The sequence below is a fragment of the Thalia democratica genome, chromosome 8 (genome assembly GCF_965202585.1).
Source record: "Thalia democratica chromosome 8, ktThaDemo2.hap1.1, whole genome shotgun sequence".
In the NCBI taxonomy this organism is placed as follows: Eukaryota; Metazoa; Chordata; class Thaliacea; order Salpida; family Salpidae; genus Thalia; species Thalia democratica.
Genome location: NC_139172.1, coordinates 55,535,676 through 55,558,998, shown reverse-complemented (window position 1 = coordinate 55,558,998; position 23,323 = coordinate 55,535,676). Strand labels below are relative to the sequence as shown.

General features: G+C 23.4%; 1 protein-coding gene across 2 annotated transcripts in view; it reads right to left on the bottom strand.

Annotated features, from left to right (window-relative positions):
- Window positions 1-1,763: 1,763 nt before the first annotated feature.
- The window catches only part of LOC145842221 (uncharacterized), a 63,594-nt gene continuing 42,034 nt past the window's right edge, over window positions 1,764-23,323 (bottom strand). Inside the window, exons 7-11 of one of the 2 annotated variants that reach the window (XM_082949636.1) lie at window positions 20,497-20,621; window positions 16,236-16,367; window positions 4,301-4,459; window positions 3,483-3,812; window positions 1,764-2,929 (exon numbers count right to left, since the gene is read on the bottom strand). In XM_082949636.1, coding sequence (XP_082805762.1) covers window positions 3,522-3,812; window positions 4,301-4,459; window positions 16,236-16,367; window positions 20,497-20,621 — 707 coding nt within the window. In that variant the 3' untranslated portion in view covers window positions 1,764-2,929; window positions 3,483-3,521. Of the gene's footprint in view, window positions 3,813-4,300; window positions 4,460-16,235; window positions 16,368-20,496; window positions 20,622-23,323 lie in introns of both variants that reach the window. The other variant, XM_082949635.1, reaches the window with a different exon arrangement.

The following is a 23,323-nucleotide window of genomic DNA, read 5'->3' as shown; positions in this document are numbered from 1 at the left end:
TCAAGAGTGTTGGATGTAGAAAATGCCACTAAACCTAAAACACAGATTACTACAACTTAAAATCCACTTTAGTATATTCAGCTGACTTAAATAAAAATAAATTTTTATTCTAGTATAAAAACTAAAATTGACTTTAACAGAAATTTATAAAAACTTTTCTCAAGCTCATAAGCTAAAACAAACATTATTACTGCTAAAATTTTAAGTAAATTTTTACTAACTTATAAAAATATTACTACATGAATAAAAGTAAGAATTTACTTAAATAAAGAACAATTTACTCAACTTCTAGTTTCTAATATTAAATAAAAAATATAATCTGCTTAAACTTTATAAGTCCTCTAAAATACCAACTTGTACAAATATGATCGTTGAAGCTAATTTTTTATATAAGCTTTAAAAATAAATAAAATATAAAGAATAGTATTATGTATAAAGTTAACATGTTTTAAAAAACTCAAACTTTCATAAATGTTTTATTTGATAATATACAAAGAGTAATGTAATACGGTTTGCAAACAATTAACAAACACAAACATTTAAAATTCATTTTATCAAAATTTTGTTCTATATTTTGCAACAAAGTACACTGAGGTAATTGCTGGCAGTTTTAAGTAAGATGTTCAAATAAAACTAAATTATTTTTGAATGAATTTATTGTATAAAGCATTGTTTTTCAAATATTTTTTTACAAAAATAACAGCACAAAAATTATTTGACCTAAATGTAATAATTCTGTTTGACAGATATTAACAATAAAACCAAAAATAATAAAAAATGTATTGCTTTATAATAACAAAGTTAATATTGAAATACAACAGATGTTTATTTTTACATTGAAGCTAACTACTTATACAAACGCATAAAAGTCAAACTTATCTCATAAATGTTTTATTAATTATTAAAAAAGACTGTATTTACAAAGTTATTTGAAGACGAAATTTTTTTTTGTAAACTATATCTAAACTACAAATGCTCGTTTTTATTGTATCTTTATTTAGATGCGACTTTTTAGAATAAAAACTGTTTTTATTGAGCAACTGACGGAGAAAAGTTTTAAAATGTTTTTTAATGTAAGTATCTCTTAAAAAACAGCGCCTTGTTAATATAAACAATTTAATATAATAAAATCTGGAAGCTTGTTTCTAAATGTTAGTGTTTAGTTTAATTTTATTTATGCCTTTTAGACAAAATATTTTAAGTAGTCGTTAAACAATGTGCATATTTAAAAAGTCTTAATTACTTTTTAAGCAATCATTTTCGTGGACTGTAAGTTTTTTCTTTATTCGACTAGTTAACAATATTTTCTGTTATTTTAACCTTAGAGTGAAAATTTTATTCATAAAATTTTCTAGTCTGCTACTGAAAATGAAATAAAGATTGCAAATAAAAATATTTATCAAAAGTTTTGATTAATGAAACCTTATCTAATTAGGAAAAATACAAACAATTAGTATAAACATGGGTTATTTGAAATTACAACACAACTTAAAGTTTAACACAAATAATAAAAAAAAGTCGTTTTTTCGAAACTTTTAAAGTTTATTTATAGTGTATAACACTTTACAAACAAAATAAACAAATATAACAGCGACAAGTTTTAAAGAAAAATAAAAATATTTTTTTTTCTTTTTTTTTTTATTTTATCACTGATTTTTTTTAAATCACCGAATTAAAATAGTATTTCAAATCAATATAAAATTTTATTTTAACTTGCCTAAAAAGTGTAATTTTTAATTAACGTATGTAGTAGTTTGATAAAAAAAAAATTTTTTGTGAATAATTTTAAGGGGAAGTTTTGAATAAAAAACACAGCAATTAGCTAGATCATTAAAAAATTATTTTTAAACGTTTTACGCAATATAAATAAATATTTTAAATACATGTATGTATAGTTCTTACAAATTGGGTTGTATAAAATTCAAAGAATTGTAAATGGTCGAACCATGAGTAAAATTTGAAAACTTTCTTGTGGTTATCAACAAAACACAAAATTAAACACAAACTTTTCAACTAAGAGATTTGAAGTAGACATTGGTTTTAGAAACTCATAAGTACAAATTGATAAAAGAAAGTTTTTGAGGACTTTTTGAGAAAATCACTAAAAAATACATAAGTTTTCAAGTTTCTGTTGAGCTAAAACTTTAAAACTTGTAGTTTAGGCTTGATACAGAAAAAATTACAATTCTGAATTAGCTAAAATCTCGCTTTTAGAGTTAAGTTAATTAAACTAAAATGACATTACATAAAAAATCTTGGTTAAAATATTTGATGCAAAACATTTTTATGGTTAAACAAAATAAATGTTAAATGTTAGCCCGTTTATTTATCTTAAACACAAAACTAAGCTTTGCCAAAAAATTATCATTTAAAATCATGTTTTCATAAACTTGTTTTTATAATTATAATTATCTTTTAACAACGCAGTAGATTTTTATTTTAGTGTTAAATCACCTTATCAATAAATTTAAACCTATCAATTTCTTTATATACCTTACTAAACGGGCTTATTTAAAAAAAATAAGCAAAAAAAAAAGCAGAAAATTCTTAAGAAATTTCATAGAAAATACAAAATTCGACTATCTGGGTTCAAATAAAAAATTGCAGAAAATTTACTCAGCAAAGTTGTGAAGCTTAAACTCAATTATTATTATGTATATTTTGAATTTCGCCATTTCTGATTGAGATGTTTTTATTAAGGTTGGCACTAAAAAATATCAACTAGCTTAACATAAGCGATCGGCATGCCACAGTTTAAACAGAGAAGATTTGTTTGTTAAATAAAAATAATAAACAGATTTGTTTGTTAAATAAAAATAATAAACAGATTTGTTTGTTGAAATGGCTTGAGAGTGGGAAAAAATAGAAATTTCTATTTCAGAACAGGTTTTCGTTGAAAATTCTTTAAAGATATATTTTCGTAAAAAGTCTGAAAAATAGAAAATGTCAGAAAAGTTTTTAACTATTAAAACTTGAGGGTCTTGTAATAAAATGACACGAACAAAATGCGAAGCCCTGAGGAAGATTTAAATATTGTTTTAATTTAGACTCTAAGTGTTTTCTTAGTCTACTAAGTTTTTCGTAGTCTTTTTAGAGCCAAAAATAAACTTAAACAATATAACTTTAGAGTTTAGAGTTTAATAATCATTCGTTCTAAATCTATTATTTTTAAAACTCTTAAAGCCAAAGATCTTCACCAAAAATGCTAAAAACAGTTTTTTAACTACCAAAATTTGATATATGTTCAATGCAGTTTTTAATTTTTAAAGTTTAAGTGTTTTTTTAATCATTAAGTTTTTTCAGAACCAAAAATGATAAAAACTGAAAAGCTTTTTAATTAATTAATTTGAAAAATGTTGAAAGGGGAGTTTTTATTCTAACTTGGCAAATTTGAATCGAGTTAAAAATATTATTAAACCAAAGTAATATTTTAGAATACTAATGTTGCTCCATCTCGTTGAAATCCAAAACAAGAAAAATACTTTTTCAAGTCTCGACCAAAAAAATCCCCTTTTTAGAAACTACGATCTCTCGGGCCTCTGCAGGACGAAGGGGAAATTCCCTAACTGCTGCGGCTCCCTCTGAACGTTGTTGTTGCCAGGCAACCCGTTGTGACGTAACTCCCCGCCATTCTGGTTGCCGTGGTGATAGTTGAGAGCGGTGATGTACTTCAACGCGGAAGTGACGTTGATGGCGTTCAACTGTGACGTCATTATGTTGCGTGACGTCATAATATCCGACGTTTGCTGTGACGTCACATTGGAGTGCTGCTGGGACATCAGGAGCGGGTCGAACAGGAACGGGGGATTCACCTGGGTTGAAAAAAATACTATTGTTTTAATTTTCTTATTTTTAGAGATATGGTTAATTAATACAATTTCTTTTATTATACATTCTCTGGAAAATATATAAAAGATAAATTATATATATATTACAGAAATTTATAACTATAAGTAAAAAAACACTTTTAAGTATTTTATAATATGTATTGGATTAAAACTGCAATACACCATTGTGATTTATATACAACTATACAATAATTTCTTTTATTTCATACATTCTCTGGAAAATCAATAAATTATATAAAAGCTTAATAACAGAAATTTATAATCACGAGTAAAAAAAAAGCCTTATTATTTAGTATTTTATAATGTGTATGAGATTCTGAAAAAACTGCAATAAATGATTGTGATTTAAATACAACTGTGCAATAATCATAGTAATCATATATGCACACATGTATGTTAATCATACACATAATTCAGATATTAAATTCATATACATATAATATCATACTCACCTGATTGTTGTGGGAGGAAATGGCGGGAACTTGGTCTTGAACCTGGGGATTTCCCTGCGTTGATACGAAAGGGGACTTTTTGGCGTCGTGGAGGTTTTGAGAGGAGGCGGAAGTGCAGGGAAGGGGGGAGATTGGAGGGGTTTCACCGTTTTCTAGTACCTGTGATAAAAATTAGAGTTCAATTTTCATATTAAATAAAATCTAACAGTTACTATGTGATATTTTTTATTAAAAAACGAAAACATTCGACCGTTTTCTGATGCCTTGGATTCAATTTTAAACTCGAGGTAAAAATATTAATGATATCTTAATAAAATATGTTATCAGGTTAAAAATATACTTAAAAGTTGTTCGACGCTTGTTTAAAAAGTACTAAGAGTTTTTTGAACCGATGAAAAAATGGGTATTAGTACATGTACAAATTTGAAACAAACGACAACTACTTATTATTCTGAATTAAACTTTAAAGCTATCTTTGATTTTTTTGTTATAGAATGAAAAGTATTTGGGACCAAAATCTCGCACCCAACTAAAGTGCGCACTCAACCGGAACTAAAAATTTTACCGGTGTTTTCATGTTCTTATCTTTCTACAAATTTGTTAAGTAGATTTTATGAATAGACAATTTTAAATATTTTTCCCTTGGGTACATTTGTTTGTATGTTTCTTTAAGGTAAAACAACCATCGTTTGTTTCCAATTTTTTTTAGATCCTGCTTTATTTTTAAATGTTTGAAACCAGACCAAACTCAAACACTGATATTTATATATATACATATATATTTATATATTATATGCAGATCAAATAACAAAACATTTTTTTCCTAAAAATAGTTGTAAAAATATTAAGATGTTATTTAACAAATAGAAAGTGTGCGCTCAAAAATGCAATCTTTAAAAGTTTTAAAAACACATCTATGGTAAAGAAAAGTTTATGTTATATAGTTGAAAAGCTTTTAAAATTTTTATATGTTTACAGTATATATCAATATATTTTGTATATTTTGTATTTAAAATTTCAAAACAACTCTTTAAGTAATTTCCAATGAAGAAGAAAAAAAATGAGTTCATAAAAGTTTTTTTAAATCAAATAAAAAGTTAAATATTTATAAGTATTTTATGATTTTAAACTAGACCATTTTATTTATTTCAAATTGATTTTTATAAAAATAAGACATCACTTCTACACTTTAAAACTAGTCTAAATAAAAACCTTGGTTTTTATTTTTACAAGACTGTCACCAATTGAACTATGTGAGAATTTTTTTTTCTATTAAAAAAATACGATGTTCTAGTAAATTGATACAAAATTTTAATGTTATTGTAAATTAATAAAACAACATTTGATGTCATTGTAAATTAATACAATGATGGATAGTCTCAATTACATGAAAATTATTCGGAAAACAAAAATTTGTTTTAAATTGATCTTAAAACGAGTTTGACAACAAAATATTTTAAGTTCTAATATTTTTAGTGGCAAAAATTTACGTTGAAGTGTAAAAAAGTCTAAAAATCAAAAAAAAAAAAATTACAAATACTTTGCTTTTTTAACTTTAGTTTGTAGTGAAACATTCAAGTTCTACAGGACAACTAGTTTTAATTTGATTAGAAATATTAAAAAACATTGTATTTTAAGTATACAAAACTGGTATCAAGTATTCAAGTCATCAGAGCTTTCTGAAACATAAAATATACCACATTTTATAGTTTAAATAATAAAAAAATTTACCACGCAAATTCCATTTTTATATTTGTTTTGCTTGTTTATTATAAAAATTAAACAGACAACTGGCAGCTAGCTATCAGCATTAATACATTTTGATACATTTATTATAATATATAAAACTGCACAAATCGAAATAATTATATAAAAACTTTGTGTAAACTCTGAAGGTGAAAAAAAATCAACTTGAAATGCAACAAGTATTAGCATTATTTTAAGAAAAACTAAACGTATGATAAACACAATAAAATGTTAACAGCTTTCTTACTTAAAAACAAGTCTTTTTAAAAAAATTCAGCCTGCTAAGTACATGATTGAAAGCTTTTTTACCTAAAAATAAAAACGTTATCAATTTTCAAATTAAAATAAGTTTTATGAATTTAGCCTTGGAAATCGTGTTTACCCACAAACGCTCAATGACACACCTGCATATTTAAGCTAACATTTAAAAAAATTTTCAGTCACACTTAATCTATTTTCTATGCGATTAAACTTGCTGTTTGTTTTTATACAAAGTATAAAAACTACTAAAGAAACCAAAAAGTCTAAAAATGTATCGTTAATTATTGTTGTAACACCCGAAAGTTGTTTCAACTCTTACGAAATCTTGATATTACAGAGTAAAAAAAATGTTTTAATTTTTTTATATAAAATGGTTATATTTTTAAATATCAAAACTATATTTAGTAGAAGAAATTATCTTTACTCGTTTTACATAATTTTTTAAACATTTCATTTAAGTGGTTTTATGAGTTCTGAAGGAAATTTTACGCATAAAATTAGCAACAGTTACTCAACTGTTAACTTAAAACTTATTTTCCACAAATTTTATAACAAAAAGTTGTAGACATAACTTCATGCACAAACTTTAAAACGCTCAACTGTTTATGTTAACAAAAAAAAATTAAAGAGAAAAATTAACTTACACAAAACGATTTAATCTTGTTAAGTCAGTACTACTTAGTTTTTTAAAGAACAACTAAAAATATTAAACTTCTAAGAAACTAAAGATTGTTTAACGAGCATAATTTAAACATTTGAAACTTTAAACAAAAACTTAAAAACTTTAAAAGCCGGTCAAAATTAATTTTCAAAATTCTAAATGATTCACTTACATGAGGTTATATAGATTTAGTACTTACAACATAACAAAATTTAAACACTTATAGCATAAATAAATAAAAAAGTTCAAAATAGCGGTAAGCTTGTTAACATAATTAAGTTAAACACTAAATGATGTTAGGCGTACAGTTTAAGCACTTAAAACTTTTTTAACTAACAAAGAAAAATTTACAAACTTTAAAAGCAAGTTAAAAACGACTATTACCTAATTAAAATACTTTACTTACATCAGGTTATTTTATTTAAACACTAAAACATGATTTTACGCGCAAAACTTAAGCACTCAAAACACTTAAACCAACAAGACAAAGTTTGAAAATTTTAAAAGCCAGTAGAAATTAGCTGTAATCTTGTTAAAATGATTAGCTTTCTGTAAACCAGGAAGTTAGAAGTGAAAGCTTTAATCAAGCAAGATGAGTAACATCACGATAATTTGAAAAATTTCATGCCTTTGAAGTAAAAGTTTTTCAATCAGAAAACATTTTAGTGGCTTTTAAAGAATAGCAGCTAGCATAATTAGTCTGATTTTTTATTAATTAGTCTCAAAAGTTAAAATTGTGTTCTTTTAATCAAGCAACTTGACTTGAATTAAGACTTAAGAATATCATCAATCATTTTGAAAAGTGTTCAACTGACATTTATTAATTAAATAAACAGGATAAACCATTTAACAACACAAATAATTTTTAAGTTAAAAATAGACAATTTCAAACCAATAATCAAAACTTAGTCAAGTAAAAGAAAACGTTTAATTTTAGTATTCAAGCACTTATTTAAAAAAGAATGTATAAAGGAGTTATAAAGAAAAAACTTATAAAAACCATAAATTTACTTGTCTGAGTTTTAAAATAGCAACTCAAAGTAAATTTTTACTTATAAATAATAATAAACAGAAAACAAATTAATTTGCTGTTTTTAAATGTAACATATTGAAACCTATTTGGTCTTTTTTACTGTAAAACTATGTATTTTTAAACAAACCTCTTAAATACCAATTATATGAAATGACGCAGGCTTAAAATAAACTGTAAAATAAACAAGTTAATTTAATTATGTTAAATCGATATGTGTTTGTTTAATACACTTGCCTATTTTATACCGAATCGAACCTTACATGATAAATTGACTGGGTTATACGATGCTCCTTAATAATTTATTATGTTTGTTGTTCTACACGGCGAAATCAATTAGTTTTTCAGATACAATAAATACTCTTTTTGAAAACATTGATTGTAACTTTAATTTTTTTGAGTATTTTTAAAAATTTAAATATGATCTTCTGTAAATTTGTAGTAGATTGAATAAATTAAAAACTAATTTGTCCAAAGCAGTGATTTATTTATACCATCTAAAAGTTATAAAACTGCCACTATGATTTATTTTATAAACGAATGGCTTAAGCTATTTTTTAACATGACACACTAAAATAAAAACGTATTAACCAAAAATTTAAATAGCCTCTTGAAAAAATTAGAGGGTTTATTAGCATAGTAACCACATAGTGCGTAATAACAAATAAACAAAAACTAAATTATTTGAATTCTGCAAAATTTATGCAAAAGCATTTTATTCATATTATTTAGTTGCAAACAAATTAATTTTAACCTATGTAAACTAGTAAAATATTGTTTTATTATATATATACCTGTGCTAGGCTGTTGAAATACAAAATAATAATTAATAACAATTTACTCGGTACTCCTAGATGTTTTGTACAAATTACATAATTTTTTTATATTTGTAAATATTGCAACTGGAAAAAGACAAACTATAGTTTAGACTAGTCTCATTTGGTCATCAATGTTTTTTTAGTTAAATGTATCTTAAAGTAAAATTAGTAAGTCAAGTTCATAGTTTTATTTAATAGAAATACAACTCTAACAAGTACTACTTTGTCTTAACATCGAATAACTGTATACGTAGATAACTTAAAACTTAATATTTACATTGTTCACATTTAAAAGTGGTATTATATAATTTCTATGAAAAAGAAAATTTATAAAAAACACTTCAGTCTTTCCTTTTTTACTATTTGTTTAGTTTTACAGCAAAACTGTACAAATAAAAGTGTTTTTGCTTTTCACATATTTTGTTACAAAAGTTGGCTTTTTTTGTCTAAAATGGTATTTAAAAGTTAATACATCTGCAGTACAGATACCAAAATTTACATCTTTTTGTTAGCGTGAAATTTTCATGAGCAAAAAAAAAGCTTTAATTTATGGCAACCATACCTGCACAATATTTTTTTTTAATTTTAAAATTTTTCTTTCTAAAGTAATGAGGCGGGTTTTATTCTAGTTTTGTTTTAACTGGTTTCAGACAACTTTGAAATTATAAGTAACAAAAATGTCGCGTGTATTTTTTTACGTTATAAAAGTTTGTTTTATATAATCTAAAATCTGTTTTATATTTATAATTTATTGGGAATATTCGAGTTTTAAAATAAACAGAACATATATTTTATAAAAACAGTAGGATTGTTATTAATCACCATTTTTAGGTTCGAAATGAGGTGCATTTTGCTAAACAATAATACGAAAGTTATACAAAAAAAACAAAAAACATTATGACGTAATTATTAAACATTGTAGAGTACAAATATGTTCTGTGATATTTAAATTCGAATTTTCTTAATAAGTTATTTAAAAGCCCTTCAAGTGGGTCTGTAGAAAGTGATTTAGTTTATATAATCACATTATTTTTTATAAATGTATACATGTACAGTCTAATTATACTAAAAACAAACAAACTTTTCAATTAAAAGAATTGAAACTAGTAAAAAAAGTTCAAAACTAACTTCACTTCGAATTTATTTTTCAGTATGTGATTTAATAATTTTAGTTAATTGAAAAATAAATACTTTAAAAATTGCATATATACAACTACCAAAGGATCTAGGTTATCAAACCAAAATTCTCATTCTTTTTTTTAGGCATAAATCAGCAAAAAACTAATTTAGATTCGTCAGATGATAGGATAAATATTTTAAATTTATATAACAAAGTTTTATGATAACTTTTTTGGTCTAGTTTTGATAATACAGTTTTAAAACTTAGTTTTTATCTTATTTAAATCTCCGTTTAATTATTTTTACAAATAAAATTTCAATTAAATTTCTTGTATTTAAATAATTACTTAAACTTGACCAAAAAGTTTTATTTGTTTTAGGTTTGGTTGTTTTTTCTGGTTTTGATGATAAATTTTTGGTTTAGTTTGAATAAAATAATTTGATTAAAAAGTATATAATTTTTTAAATGTATTTAATTTTTTAATAACCATATATTTGTTGAGTTTTCCGACTAGATCTCAATTAAGTTTCTTGTGTTCAAAAAAGTATGTAAATCTAATCAAAAATTTGTTAGTTTTAAATAAAAAAAGAACATTTACAATAACAATAAAATAAATTAAATTCTGCTTAATTCGACATCATTTATTTGATTTAAGTTTAGATAAATTCATGAAGTGTATGAAAAAAAAAATACATTTTGACTAACAAAGTTTTTTTATTACCTAAAACAACTAATAAAAATATTTTTGTTATTCAACAAAAAAATATGACTTAGTATAACATGTTTTAAATTATTTGTTCTACAACTTTTATTTATTATTTTTATAACTAAATTGAAAAACATTATAGGTGAAATTCTTAAAAAGACTTAAAGCAATAAGACTTGAGCTTAAAAACGACTAAAACTTTGTTTACCAAGTAATTTTTTTCAATAAATTTTTCACTTTATTCAATTTTCAATACTCATCCTTATGCATTGTTACAACAAAGCGATTTCAATCTGCTGTATGTTAATTAAATAAACAGAGAAGTTGAAACAACAAAGTAGTCGTGAGTTGAATTGAAAATTTGCATGCAATTCAAATTACATTGTTAAATTGTCGTGAGTGAGTTATTACCAAATTAATTTATTTTCTATTGTTGTAGAAAGAATTAAAAATACGCTTTTTTTCTTTGAATACACAAAAATTTATAAACAAACAAAAGAATTTTTGAATTTTTTTTTTTTTTTGAAGTAGCTTAAGTGAAAAATTTCTTTCAAGTTTTGTTAAAATGACAAACTATTTATGTTATTTAAGCAATAAAAGACAAATTTAAACTTGCTTAAATTTAAAGTATTAAATCATTAACAGATGTTTTTTATTTTATTTTATTTTTCAATTAGATAAAACAGTTGCTAAAATAAATTTCATACGTAATTAGTTTATAAAAATTGTTGTATAATAAGCTGGTCTAATGGCACTTAAAATAATTTAACTGTACAAATAAAAGGGATTTCAAAAAGGATATAAGTTTTAAAATTTAACAAAACTCTCATTATATAACAAAACCATTATTTTACAAAACCATCATTTATACATACAACTAAATAATTAACAAAACGGTAAACAATTTAAAACAACAAAACTAATTGTCTTGTTTTTACAACTAATCAGATTAGTAATAATTCTATGCCAATTTCGAAAATTAAATACAAGTAGTTCTGAGTTATTACAAATTATGTAATATAAAATTACTTTAGTGTACTTATGATTTGTAAAAAATCAGTATTTTTTATTTGATTAACTTTAAAAAAAAATTTAAGCTTTAATTTAAAGCACACTGATATCATTTGGAGAATTGTTATTAAATAAACATCGCTTTAAACTGTATACTTTAGTTTTTTGCGTTTTTTTTTGAACAAGTTTTTTTTATTTTTTTACTTATTAAATGTTTTATGTTTAGTTGTGTTGAAAAGGTTCAATTGATATTTTTAATATAAAAAAATATTTAATAATCAAAATAAAAACAATTTTTTATAAACATCAACAACTTTAGAAAAAAAAAAATTAAATAGCAAATTAAACTTTTACTAAACAAACAATTTTTTCCAAAAATATTTGTGGAGATACTAAGTTATATTTACAGAAGAAAGCAATTTTTCTCTATTTGAAACGTCATTATATAATAATGTTACATAAAAACAATGTAAATAGAATTTTCTCAATTTAGATATTTCTTTTTTGGTAAATTATTAATCATTCTACAGTTGGCCAAACAGTTTTTCGACTTGCAAATTCCAAAATGGCTAACAATTAAAATAACAAAAAATGCAAATTTTTAATTTCAGACTATTATGAGCCAAGTTTTTATTTAGATTCCAACTTATTTAAAAATTATTTTAATTTTCTTGTTTTACAGTTTAAACCTAAAAAAAATCAATCTTAAGTTCATTAATTAAAATATGAACTATGATAACTTAAATTTTCAATTGATAATTTTTCACCTCTTGAATTTTTGTTGTTTTTTAATTTGTATTTCTGAAGAATATGTGTAATTATAGTTATTTTAAAATTAGTTTTTACTGACTTTGAAGGCTATCTAAAACAACTAAAATTTTATCCAGTAAAGTTTTTTAATTTAAATTAAAAACATCAAGAAACTTATTACACCGTTTGTAAAAATTATGTTTTTCTCTTTATCTACTTTAACAAAGTTATTTTTAAGAGAATTATTCATTAAAACAACAAACCTATATATTATTACTGTTTTTTTTATTCAAGCCTTACCTTTATTAAACTGTCTAAGAGTTTTATGGGAAAATATAAAGTATACATTTTGTAGTAAATTTGAAAATACTTTTTGTTTAATATTTATAAATACTCTTTTTAATTGTGTGAAAATTTAATTATGTGTTTTTTTAAATTATTGACAAACTCAAAGCTTCAAATGTTTGACTAAAAACTATTAATGAAAGATTTTCTTGCAACTAGATGTTTTAGTAGTCCGAACACTTTAAGATTATTTATTTCTAATCTTTAATATTTATGTCTCTATTTTAGTAAAGATTAAATTAGTTCTGTCATTCTTACCCAGCTAATACAAACAAAAAACTTATTTTTGTAATATTATATTTTGGTTTCAAGCAGAAAAACTAAGAAATCATTTATCTTAACACTAACTTCGGTATAAAATTATTTCCAAAATAAATAACTTTTAAAACTTTACAGTTTAATTAAAATTTCTAAGCAATTTATGTAATAATGGATAGGTAATAAATTTGGATTAAATTTTAAAAATAGTTTTTTTCTGGTCAAATCTAAAGGAACAATTAGTCACGACTAAAAGCAAAGTTGTCATAATTTATCAAAAATGTTAAATTTTTAATCAATTTTATTACGAAAATAAAGTTTCATGTTTGGAAGCCGACTTAAACCTGGTTAAACTTTTATTTTTTTGCAAAAATTATTTTCAGCTCAATTTCAAGTCACCCACGGTAATAAGTTTAAACTTATTTGACTTTAAAAAAGTTCCGTGTGAAATAAATATTTTAACAAAAGAGTTTTGGTTTTGCGTGATATTGTTTTTTTTTTAATTTTTGAGAACAACCAAACTCGTATGACACATTTAAAATTCTGTAACTTTTAATGTTTTTTCTAAAAAAATCGAACTAAAAACGTTTTTGTAAATCGTGAAATTCTAAAAAATAAAAATCACGTATCTTAAAAACTTAAAACATTTTCTCCTTTTATTTTTATCAGTTTCAAATTATGAAGCTCTAAAAGCTTTTTCCAGATTTTATCGTTTTGCAACAAAAAATTTATTTACAAAAAATATATATACAAAGAAAAAGCACAAAACCTCAAATGTAAAAATATTTAGGAAGGGAATAAAATCTAAATATAAAGAAAATTGTACAAAACTATTATATTTTCCATTATAAAAATAAAAGCTCTACTGAAAAATAAAAACTTTAGGCATGAAATAAAAAATATTTACAAAACAAAAAGCTGTAAAACTGCTAATAAACAAAACTTGGTGTAAAACTTTTTTTAGTTTTAATTTATAACTTATTTTAATTCACAAAACTATCTAAAAGTTGTTTTCCAAATTGTCGTTTTTAATTTAAATTGTCTAATTAACAATAAACATTAAATTGTATTTAAAAAGTGATTTAAGACTGCTCGTTTTAAACTAAAATAAAAAACTAACCATTGTTTATACTAAGTTTAATATAGACTGTTGACAATAAATACAGAAATAGTGTAAAACTTTTATAACTTTCTTATAATAAAACAAAAATAAACTTTTATAAAACGAAGTTTAAGGTCTTCAAAATCAGACACTTAATTAATGAATTCTAAATAAACTTTCAAAAACTTTATTTGTTCTAAAACTATTTCTACTGTAGAACAAATCTTTATAATTTACTTTTTGAATACTTTTAAGCAAAAATCTGAACGCACTTTAAAACAAAAATCTTCCAAAGTAAAATATACTGCTGCCAAATAAAAAACAAAATTAATTCAAATGAATGTAATTTATACTTTTTACCAAAAATAATCAAATCTGAAGTCTTCAGTGCTACACAATTGCGGGACATTGTTAGTTGTTTCTTCACAGTTTTCACTTTGAATTTGCTCCTGAATTAATTTAATTTAAGAAAAAAAACTACATCTTTCAAATAAAACACTACTTGATAAAAAAACTACATCTTTCAAATAAAACACTACTTGATAAAAAAACTACATCTTTCAAATAAAACACTACTTGATAAAAACTATAACTATTCTTTTGTTACCTTAAAAAACATAAAACAAATTAAAGATTATTTTTCACTTAATACATGAAGTTAAATCTAATAAAAATCTAAAACAAACACTTTTTTAAATTAAACGTGTTTAAAAATTTTATTGTTTTTTTTATTAAAGTTACATCAGAAATTATCTTAAAATTAAAAAATAAAAAGTATGTACACTAGTTTGCAAAACTGAGTATAAAAAACTGTAAATAAAAAAAAAAACAAGTTTTTACTACTAACTTAACTAATCTTAACCAATGAAACATTTTCAAAACTTCTACCATATAGTAAATAATTTTTACTCTGTTAACTTATTTATTAAAATTTTTGTTTCTTTAAAACTGACTGACTTAATAGTCCTACAAAATACACAAAAAACGAACTGATAAATAAAAACTTTAAATACATATATTTATGTGGTAAAATAAAACAAATTGCAATAAAGCTATATCAAGTTCAATGTTGGATATCGATTTAAAACTTTGAAATTTTTCCAAATTTCCTTTCTATTTAAATAATACCCCTGCCAAGTTCTAAAGTTTGCAAAAAATATTCAGTTTAGTGGAATCGTAAATACATAAATTTAATTCACATTTTATTGAAAAAAAAACATAGCAATCTTTTTTGAAATAAAATTTGTTTTAATGTAACATATCATAATTATTATAAAACTCAACTTAAACAAATAAATTAGTTACAAATAGATTCTACACTAATCGAAAAATCCAATATATATTCATATTAAACAGTATGGTTTGAATAGAATAAATTTGTTACTATTTTTTATTTTAATAGATATAATTTTAATTTTTTATTTTAAACATACAATCAACGGCATAGATTAAATTGTTATAATTATGACAATGATTAATAAAAAAAATCACAAAATCATCTAAATCACTCAAATTACTATTCAAAATAATTAATGTTAATTAAACAAAAAAACAACATCAAAATACAACATATAATTTATTATAGTTTATTACAACCTTTTTTATTTAAAGTTTTCGACATCTAACAAATCAAACAGAAGTTAGTTACATTTATTTTGTATTATTCAATTTAAAACTATCGATTGATTTTATTAAAAAAATTAATATTTCAATAACTTTTAAAAGAGTTAATTAAAATAAAACAGAAACTTTATAAAAACCTTTTTTCTAAAAAATTAATCTAAAAGTTTTATAAATTATCAAATTTACTTTAAGCAACAACCAATATAATTAACATCTTTTTATTAAATTAATTTTTATAAAGCATTTTAAACATTTAGTATGCAACAGTAATTATCTAACAATTTTTCAATTAAATTTTATTCAAAACTATTTCTCCCCGTCAATTTATTTAACAAACAAATATTTACAAACGGTTATATAAACTCTTCAACGTATAATTGACACAAAACAGAAAACTTTTTCTAAAAAGAATTGGTCTAAAATTAAAATATTATGAAAAATCTCCAAGCAGCAACCGGCGCAATACTGATTTATTTAACTTTTATTTACTGGTATCAAAATAACCTCATCAACTCCGCTCAAATTCATTCTTTTCGCTTTCTGCCTTCTGTTGCAAAACCAAACCCTCACTACCTCCTTTTCCATTGAGCATTTCTCGGCTATTGAAGTGAGAAGTTCACTGGAAGGTCTTGGGTTCTGTGAAAAGGGTAAATGTGTAATAAAAATATTAAAAACGTTCATATATTCATATTTAATGTCATTTAAAAGCAAAAATTATTCAGCTGTTGAAGTGAGTAATTCACTAGATGGTCGTGGATTATGTATAAAGAGTCAAATACAAATCATTATATAAAACAAGATAATGTACTTATATTTTAATGCTGTTATAAATTAAACATTTGTTTAGCTATTGATGCTAACAATTCACTTGATGGTCTTGGTTTCTGTATAAAAAACATTAAACTTTTAAGGTTCAAGTGTATTATAATTAATTAAGAATAAATGTATTTTTTGTAGTTATAAGTTATTTCAAACATTTTAAACCTATTGAATTCAGTAGTTCACTAAACGGTCTGGGATTCTTTGAGATTATTTTTAAAAAACCTTTATATTAACAAGGACTTAATAGTGAAAGTTTAATTATGAAAATTATATTTAAAAAATATTAGTAAAAACAGAGAATTTTCCGCTTTTGATGATACTTATCAACCTGATATTCTTGGATTGTGTGAATATAATGTCCACAAAGTAACATATTAACAAATGTTTCTTGTTGAAAATCTACACTTATCTACTACCGATAACATACAGATTACTATATACTACAGATCATTATATACATATATTTATTTATATTTACAGACTACTATATTATTATGGTCTGGGGTTCTGTGAGTTGAGAAAAATCGCAATAAGTCGCAACTATTTCTAATTGTTATTTTACTAGTTAACACTAAAAATTTTTATGGTATTGAAGTCAGTAATCACATTGTAAGGCCAATATTTTTATTTACATTAACCAAATTAGAACAAATCAGAAATAATTTCTTTAGACATAATTTTTTGAGCAATTGACAAAAATTTGCAATTTAGTCAAGCAATTTTTAAGCTTTAAATAAAATCTTGTTCATTTATTTACTTATAAAAGTACTTAGTACTTTTCAGTAGTAGTTTTAAGGGTTTAAATTAGTACACTATATTTCATTATTAGTTCAAATTACATAGTTTAAAGCAACTTTTATAAAAGTTTATTTATGAACTTAAGTGATGATAAAACAAATATTCAATTTTGGGAATTAAATAAACATGGAATAAGTAGGTATGAGTTTGAATACACAAAAATTTTATGTTTTAAAAAGTTTTTATTTTCTTAATTAAACAATTATTGCACTATCTTTTGAAACTTTTTACTATAAATTACAACAAATTTTATATTTTAAACTTTTTCTCATTCAAAGAGTGTTTTAATCATAACTAAATTCTGCATTCCTAAACTCTTATAATTTCTACGAAAAAAAGCAGCATTTAATCAGTAAATCAAAAGTTTAGATTGAAAAACTTAGCTTAAACTTTTAATTCTCATTAAATTTTAAGAGCTTGATAAGTATAAAATTTTAAAAACCTAAATAAACAGTATTTCTGAAAAAAATGGTAGGAAAAACATCAAAAAGTTAAATGTTTGGGAAATTTTAATAAATTTATTATAAAATAAAAATTAAGAAAGGTTAGTTAGAACTTTAATTGATGTACAATTTGTTTTAAAGATTTTTAAAATTAGCTAACAGATGCTTTAAATAGTTTCTTAAAAAACTTATGTTTTTTTAAGCAGTAGTCTTATACAGTTAAAACTTAAATCAATGTATGAGAAATAGCAAATCAGAAAGAGTTCTAAAGATTCCTTTTGGAAGAGCTGATTAAAAAGATGGTTAAATAAAACATTTTGGATTCTGTTTAAAAACGATTTTTTTTTTATAATTTTATGTTATAACTGGGCTCATGTAATTTCATAAACTAAATTTATTAAAAAAAAACTCGTCTTTTCAAATTTAACCTTAAAAACAACAAAAAGATAATAACTTATTTGACAATTTGAAAAGACTTTGGATAAAATTGCGATTATTATTTACTTGTTATGTTAGTATTTACTTTTTTGTATTAGGACAGACTTTAAGAGTTTATGTCAGTTCATTAAGTTTTATTATTTGTTTAAAGTTAATGAACTAGAATTTTTTTTTAATTTGTTCTATGAGCTCAGGTGTTTCAAATGTTAGATCGTTAAAAAAAACTAAACATACAAAATTTAAGTAGGTTTAAGTTTAAATACACAACAATTTAAAGTTTAAAAGAGTTTAACAAATTTTAAATTTACTTACATAAAAATATGGTTTATACTTAAATTTGCTACGATCTTTTTGAATCTGTTCAAGAAAATTAACATTGACTCTTAAATTTTTTAAGTATGAATTGTAAGTCAGTTTTTATATGAAGCAAAATTTTTAATTTACTTTTGAGATTCAGCAATTTTCATAAAAAGTTTCTGATACAAAAATATGGACCGCAAATTTTCAGAAAACTAGAAATTCATTAAAAAGTTCTTTTTTTTTTGAGCTAGATATATCAATTTCTCTGGAGATATGTCTTTGTATTAAAATTAATTTTTACGACTAAAATACTGTTAAAAAGTTCTTTTTTAATTTTTATTTACTTAAAAGTTTTTTAAATTTCTTTCGACAGATTATTTTAAATTAAAAAAGATTGTACTGCAAGCGTATAAAACAACCGCATAAAAACTGAAAGATGAAAACTTTTAGTTCAAGTCATTTTTCACCTTCCATGAGGAGCCCGTAAGACTCTTAAATTTTTGTGAAAACTTTTGACTTGATATTTTCAAAATGTTTTTTAAGCGAGCGCGTACCTTAAGCGGGTGCGTACCTTAAGCAGGTGCGTACCTTAAGCGGGTGCGTACCTTAAGCAGGTGCGTACCTTAAGCGGGTGCGTACCTTAAGCAGGTGCGTACCTTAAGCAGGTGCGTACCTTAAGCGGGTGCGAACCATAAGCAGGTGCGTACCTTAAGCGGGTGCGTACATTAAGCGAGTGCGTACCTTATAAATATTTACTTTTTAACCATTAAACTTAATAATAATATTGTAAAAATTATTAATAAGCTTTTTTTTATCCATTAGCGACATGGATAAAGTTGAAAAGATTAATTTTTAAGTACGCATCTGTTTAAGGTACGCATCCAAGCAAAAATTTTGTGTATTTTATATTTATCTATATATATATTGTAGTATGCATTTTGAGCTTTCAAAATTAAATTTGTAAAAAACACTTTCGGACTTCCCATGGCCTTAAACCTCAAAAAAATCTCTAAAGAAATATATATAAGTGATAATTAACCAGTAATTGCAATTTTACTAATTGACAAAATGGCCGTCACAAAACTACAAATTTTACTCAAGTTTACACAGCAAATTGTGCAAACAACTAATACACGCAGCTTGGTAAAAACAAACATTTAAATTTTTTACCGTTCAAATATTTATTTAACATTTGCGAAACATTTGTTTGCTTATTGCTTTAATGCAATTGCCATTAGATTGTGAATGTTAAAATTTGATTGTTTTTGTGTATTTTAGGTGATTAATGGTTGTTTTGTTCGAAAAAATTTGGAAATATTGATCATTGTGCATTTTGAAGTCATATTAATAGAGTTTGACCTATTTTTCTTTTATCTATCAGGTAAACAAAACTACTTTGAAGTAGGATAGTTAGTGGCAAGCTAAAATTACTTTAAACTTATTTTAACTATATGCTAAAGCAAACTTAAACATTTTTAACTGACTAAATTTTTTTTGATATATCTATTAGTAAAATTGTGAATTAAAAGAGTTAAGAATTTATACACATATAAATAAGGACATATTTATACACATATAAATACACTACCTGTCTGAGAATTACATAAAGTTGATCTTTTTGTTCGGGATCAAATTAAAATACAACCAAGTATCAATAAGCTACTGACCATGTAACAAACTAGTATCTGCATGTATGATTCATATTTTATTAACTTTTAAGTGTACCCTCACCTGTCTAAATACCACATCCAACTTATTTTTAATTTTGGGATCAAATTAAAATATACTAACAAATACTTTAGTGTAAAAACTCGTATATATTATTATTTACAAAACAATTTTTCTTACCTGTCTGAAGATCACATCCAACTTATTTTAATTTTGGGATCAAATTAAAATATACAAATAAACACATTAGTGTAAAAATTCGTATATACTACTATTTATAAAATATTTTATCTTACCTGTCTGAAGATCACGTCAAGCTGGTCCTTCTGCTTCGGGTCGATCGAAGTCCTCTTCTTCCTTTTTTTCATGGGAGGCAGGTTGGGATCAATGGGGATCTGGGGAGCTAGGATCAGGGGCTCACCTGTTGCCATGGTTACAACTTGGTTACCAAGGTAATGGTTGTTGCTAACAAACTACGACTTGACCATTTATTAAAATGAGTTTAGTCTTATTGTTTTAAAACATAAGAAGTTAAAACTTAAACTTAGCAGATTTTAATGCAAAAATTATGATTTTACAAAACAAATAACTTCAATAATACATTTCTCCTACTTTAGATTATATTACATTTTAGCTAGAATAAGAAAAAGTATGGCTTACATAGTTGTTTATTTATAAACATGTGTTAAGTTATTTATATCATTATTGTGCATAAATTTAAACTACAATTACAAAATTATAATAAACTATGTTACATAATTCTTTCAAGTTATGTAATTCTAAAGTTCACAATATGATTGATAGTTTAACGCATTGAATCAACATTATATTTTATTTTATTTTTTCATACGTACATTTGATGTTTACATTAAAGATATAAATAAATATTTAAAATGACAATGCAAGTTTCAAAGTAAATAATCATACATTTTTAATTAAGTTTCAAATTTGCTAAACAAAACTTTTATTAGCAAATTAAGGTTTATTTAATGTAAAAACTTCCTTATTATTAACTTTTTTCAAAACGGTTTAGGTAAACAGGTAATTTTTATCTAACTTATTTTTAATTATCTTTTTAGTCGTATTTTTAATTGATGTATCTCAATTAGAGCGTGAACTTGGCTTGAAATCAAAAAACTTCAAAATATTTTCATTGCCGTGCAAATTTTTGCTAAAAACTTAAATACTCAACAAATAAGTTTTGTTGAACTAGAAGTTTTTATTATAAGAATTGTTTAAACAGCAACAATTTTTAAAGCTAGTTCGGTTTAATTGTAAAAAAACTTACTGACAAAAAATCATTTTTAAACAATGCGAAAATATAGATATTCAGTATATATAATAAACATAAACTTTTGTACTAACTATTTTAAAACATAGATTACTAACAGTTTAGTTTTTGCTAACTCAAATATTTAACTTCAAAGAAACAATGTTCAAATGTATTCATGTAATCTTGTATAGAAATGAACTCGTATAGACATTATTACATTACATTGAATGTTGAAAGTGCTAATAGCAACAGTATAGTTACAATAGTTCTATTCTTGTAATAATTAGTTGTAATAATAATTGTATATTACAACATTTGCAAATTGTACATTCTGACTAGTACAGTAATCTTGTAGACACATGAACTCATTTATACTAAACATTATTACATAATAACATAATCAAATAGATATATTTTCATCTTGTATACAATATATTCATTAGTTGTAATAATAATTGTATATTACAACATTTGCAAATTGTATATTCTGACTAGTACAGTAATCTTGTATACATATGAACTCTATAAGATAGACATTATTACATAATTGAATGTTATAGCAACATTGTTAGTCTAACACTCGTCTATACAGTTGCAATAATAATAAGGCTTGCACATTAATTGTTACAACTGTAATAGTTGTGTATTGAATGTACTAACACTTGTAAATTCTATATTATGACTGGTACACTAATTATGGAAACATTTGTAATTAACAGTACAAACCAAAGGCCTTGTATTTAACAGATTGAAATTTCAGACGATTGAAATGCGAAAATTAAACTCAGAAGTATTTTTTTATATCTCAAACACAAATAATGTTTATATTTTGTCAGTTTATGAAATATAAATGTTTTGGAGAAAAAAATAAGTGGTATGAATATTAAGGTATATTGAAACTTTTAGATTTTTTATTGTTTGTTTCATCTATAAAAATCTGATAAATTACCGTCGCACTATAACCATTATCAAATTAAATGATGTAAATTGACCACAAACTCAGAAAATACCGAATAGTTGAACGTTGAACTTTAAATAAAAGCCTTATTAAACTTCGTCTTATAATACAATAATTGCTTTAATCCCTTTGAATATTAAAGTTTATATTCAAAGTTTCAAACATGTCTACATATTCTTTTGTCATGTTTTGTGTTAAATTTATAATTTACTGTTGCTTTAAACCCACATGATATTCCCTGATGTAGAAAAACAATAAACTCGATATGTTATAATTGAACTTTGAATAAGTGCTATATTAAACTGTAAAGTTATAACACAATAATTGCTCTAATCTCTTTTAACTGATCACTTAAGTGTGCATTGAACTTAAAGTTCCAAATTTTTTTCTTTTAAATTTTTTTTTAATGAGTAAGAAGATTATTATTAAAGTTTTTTGAACTAAAAACATTTTGAGGTTTCAATAGTTGTAGTTTATAGTCAAATTTAAAACACTTTGTTAAACTTTTTTAATAATATAGATTGATGTTTGATAATATTTACACCTTTAGGTTTAACAATTAAACGTTTCTAATTAGTTTCCCAATTCTTTATTTTATCACATGTAATGATGTTATTTATTTTCAGGGTTTAACAATTAAATACTTTAAACACATATTGATTTTTTTATATTTTTATTTCCCAATTTTACTAATTTTATTACCTTGCACGGCAAAATTTTACTACTTGTAAACAAATATCAAAATTATGTAAATAAATAACTTTTAATAATAAACTGACTTTACTAAGTTTGTAAAAATAGTATTTTTTAAATATTATAAATTTTCAGTGATTTATTTTCAAAATCAGGGTTGCCACATACCGAGCTGAAAAAAATTTCCTGAACTTTCTAA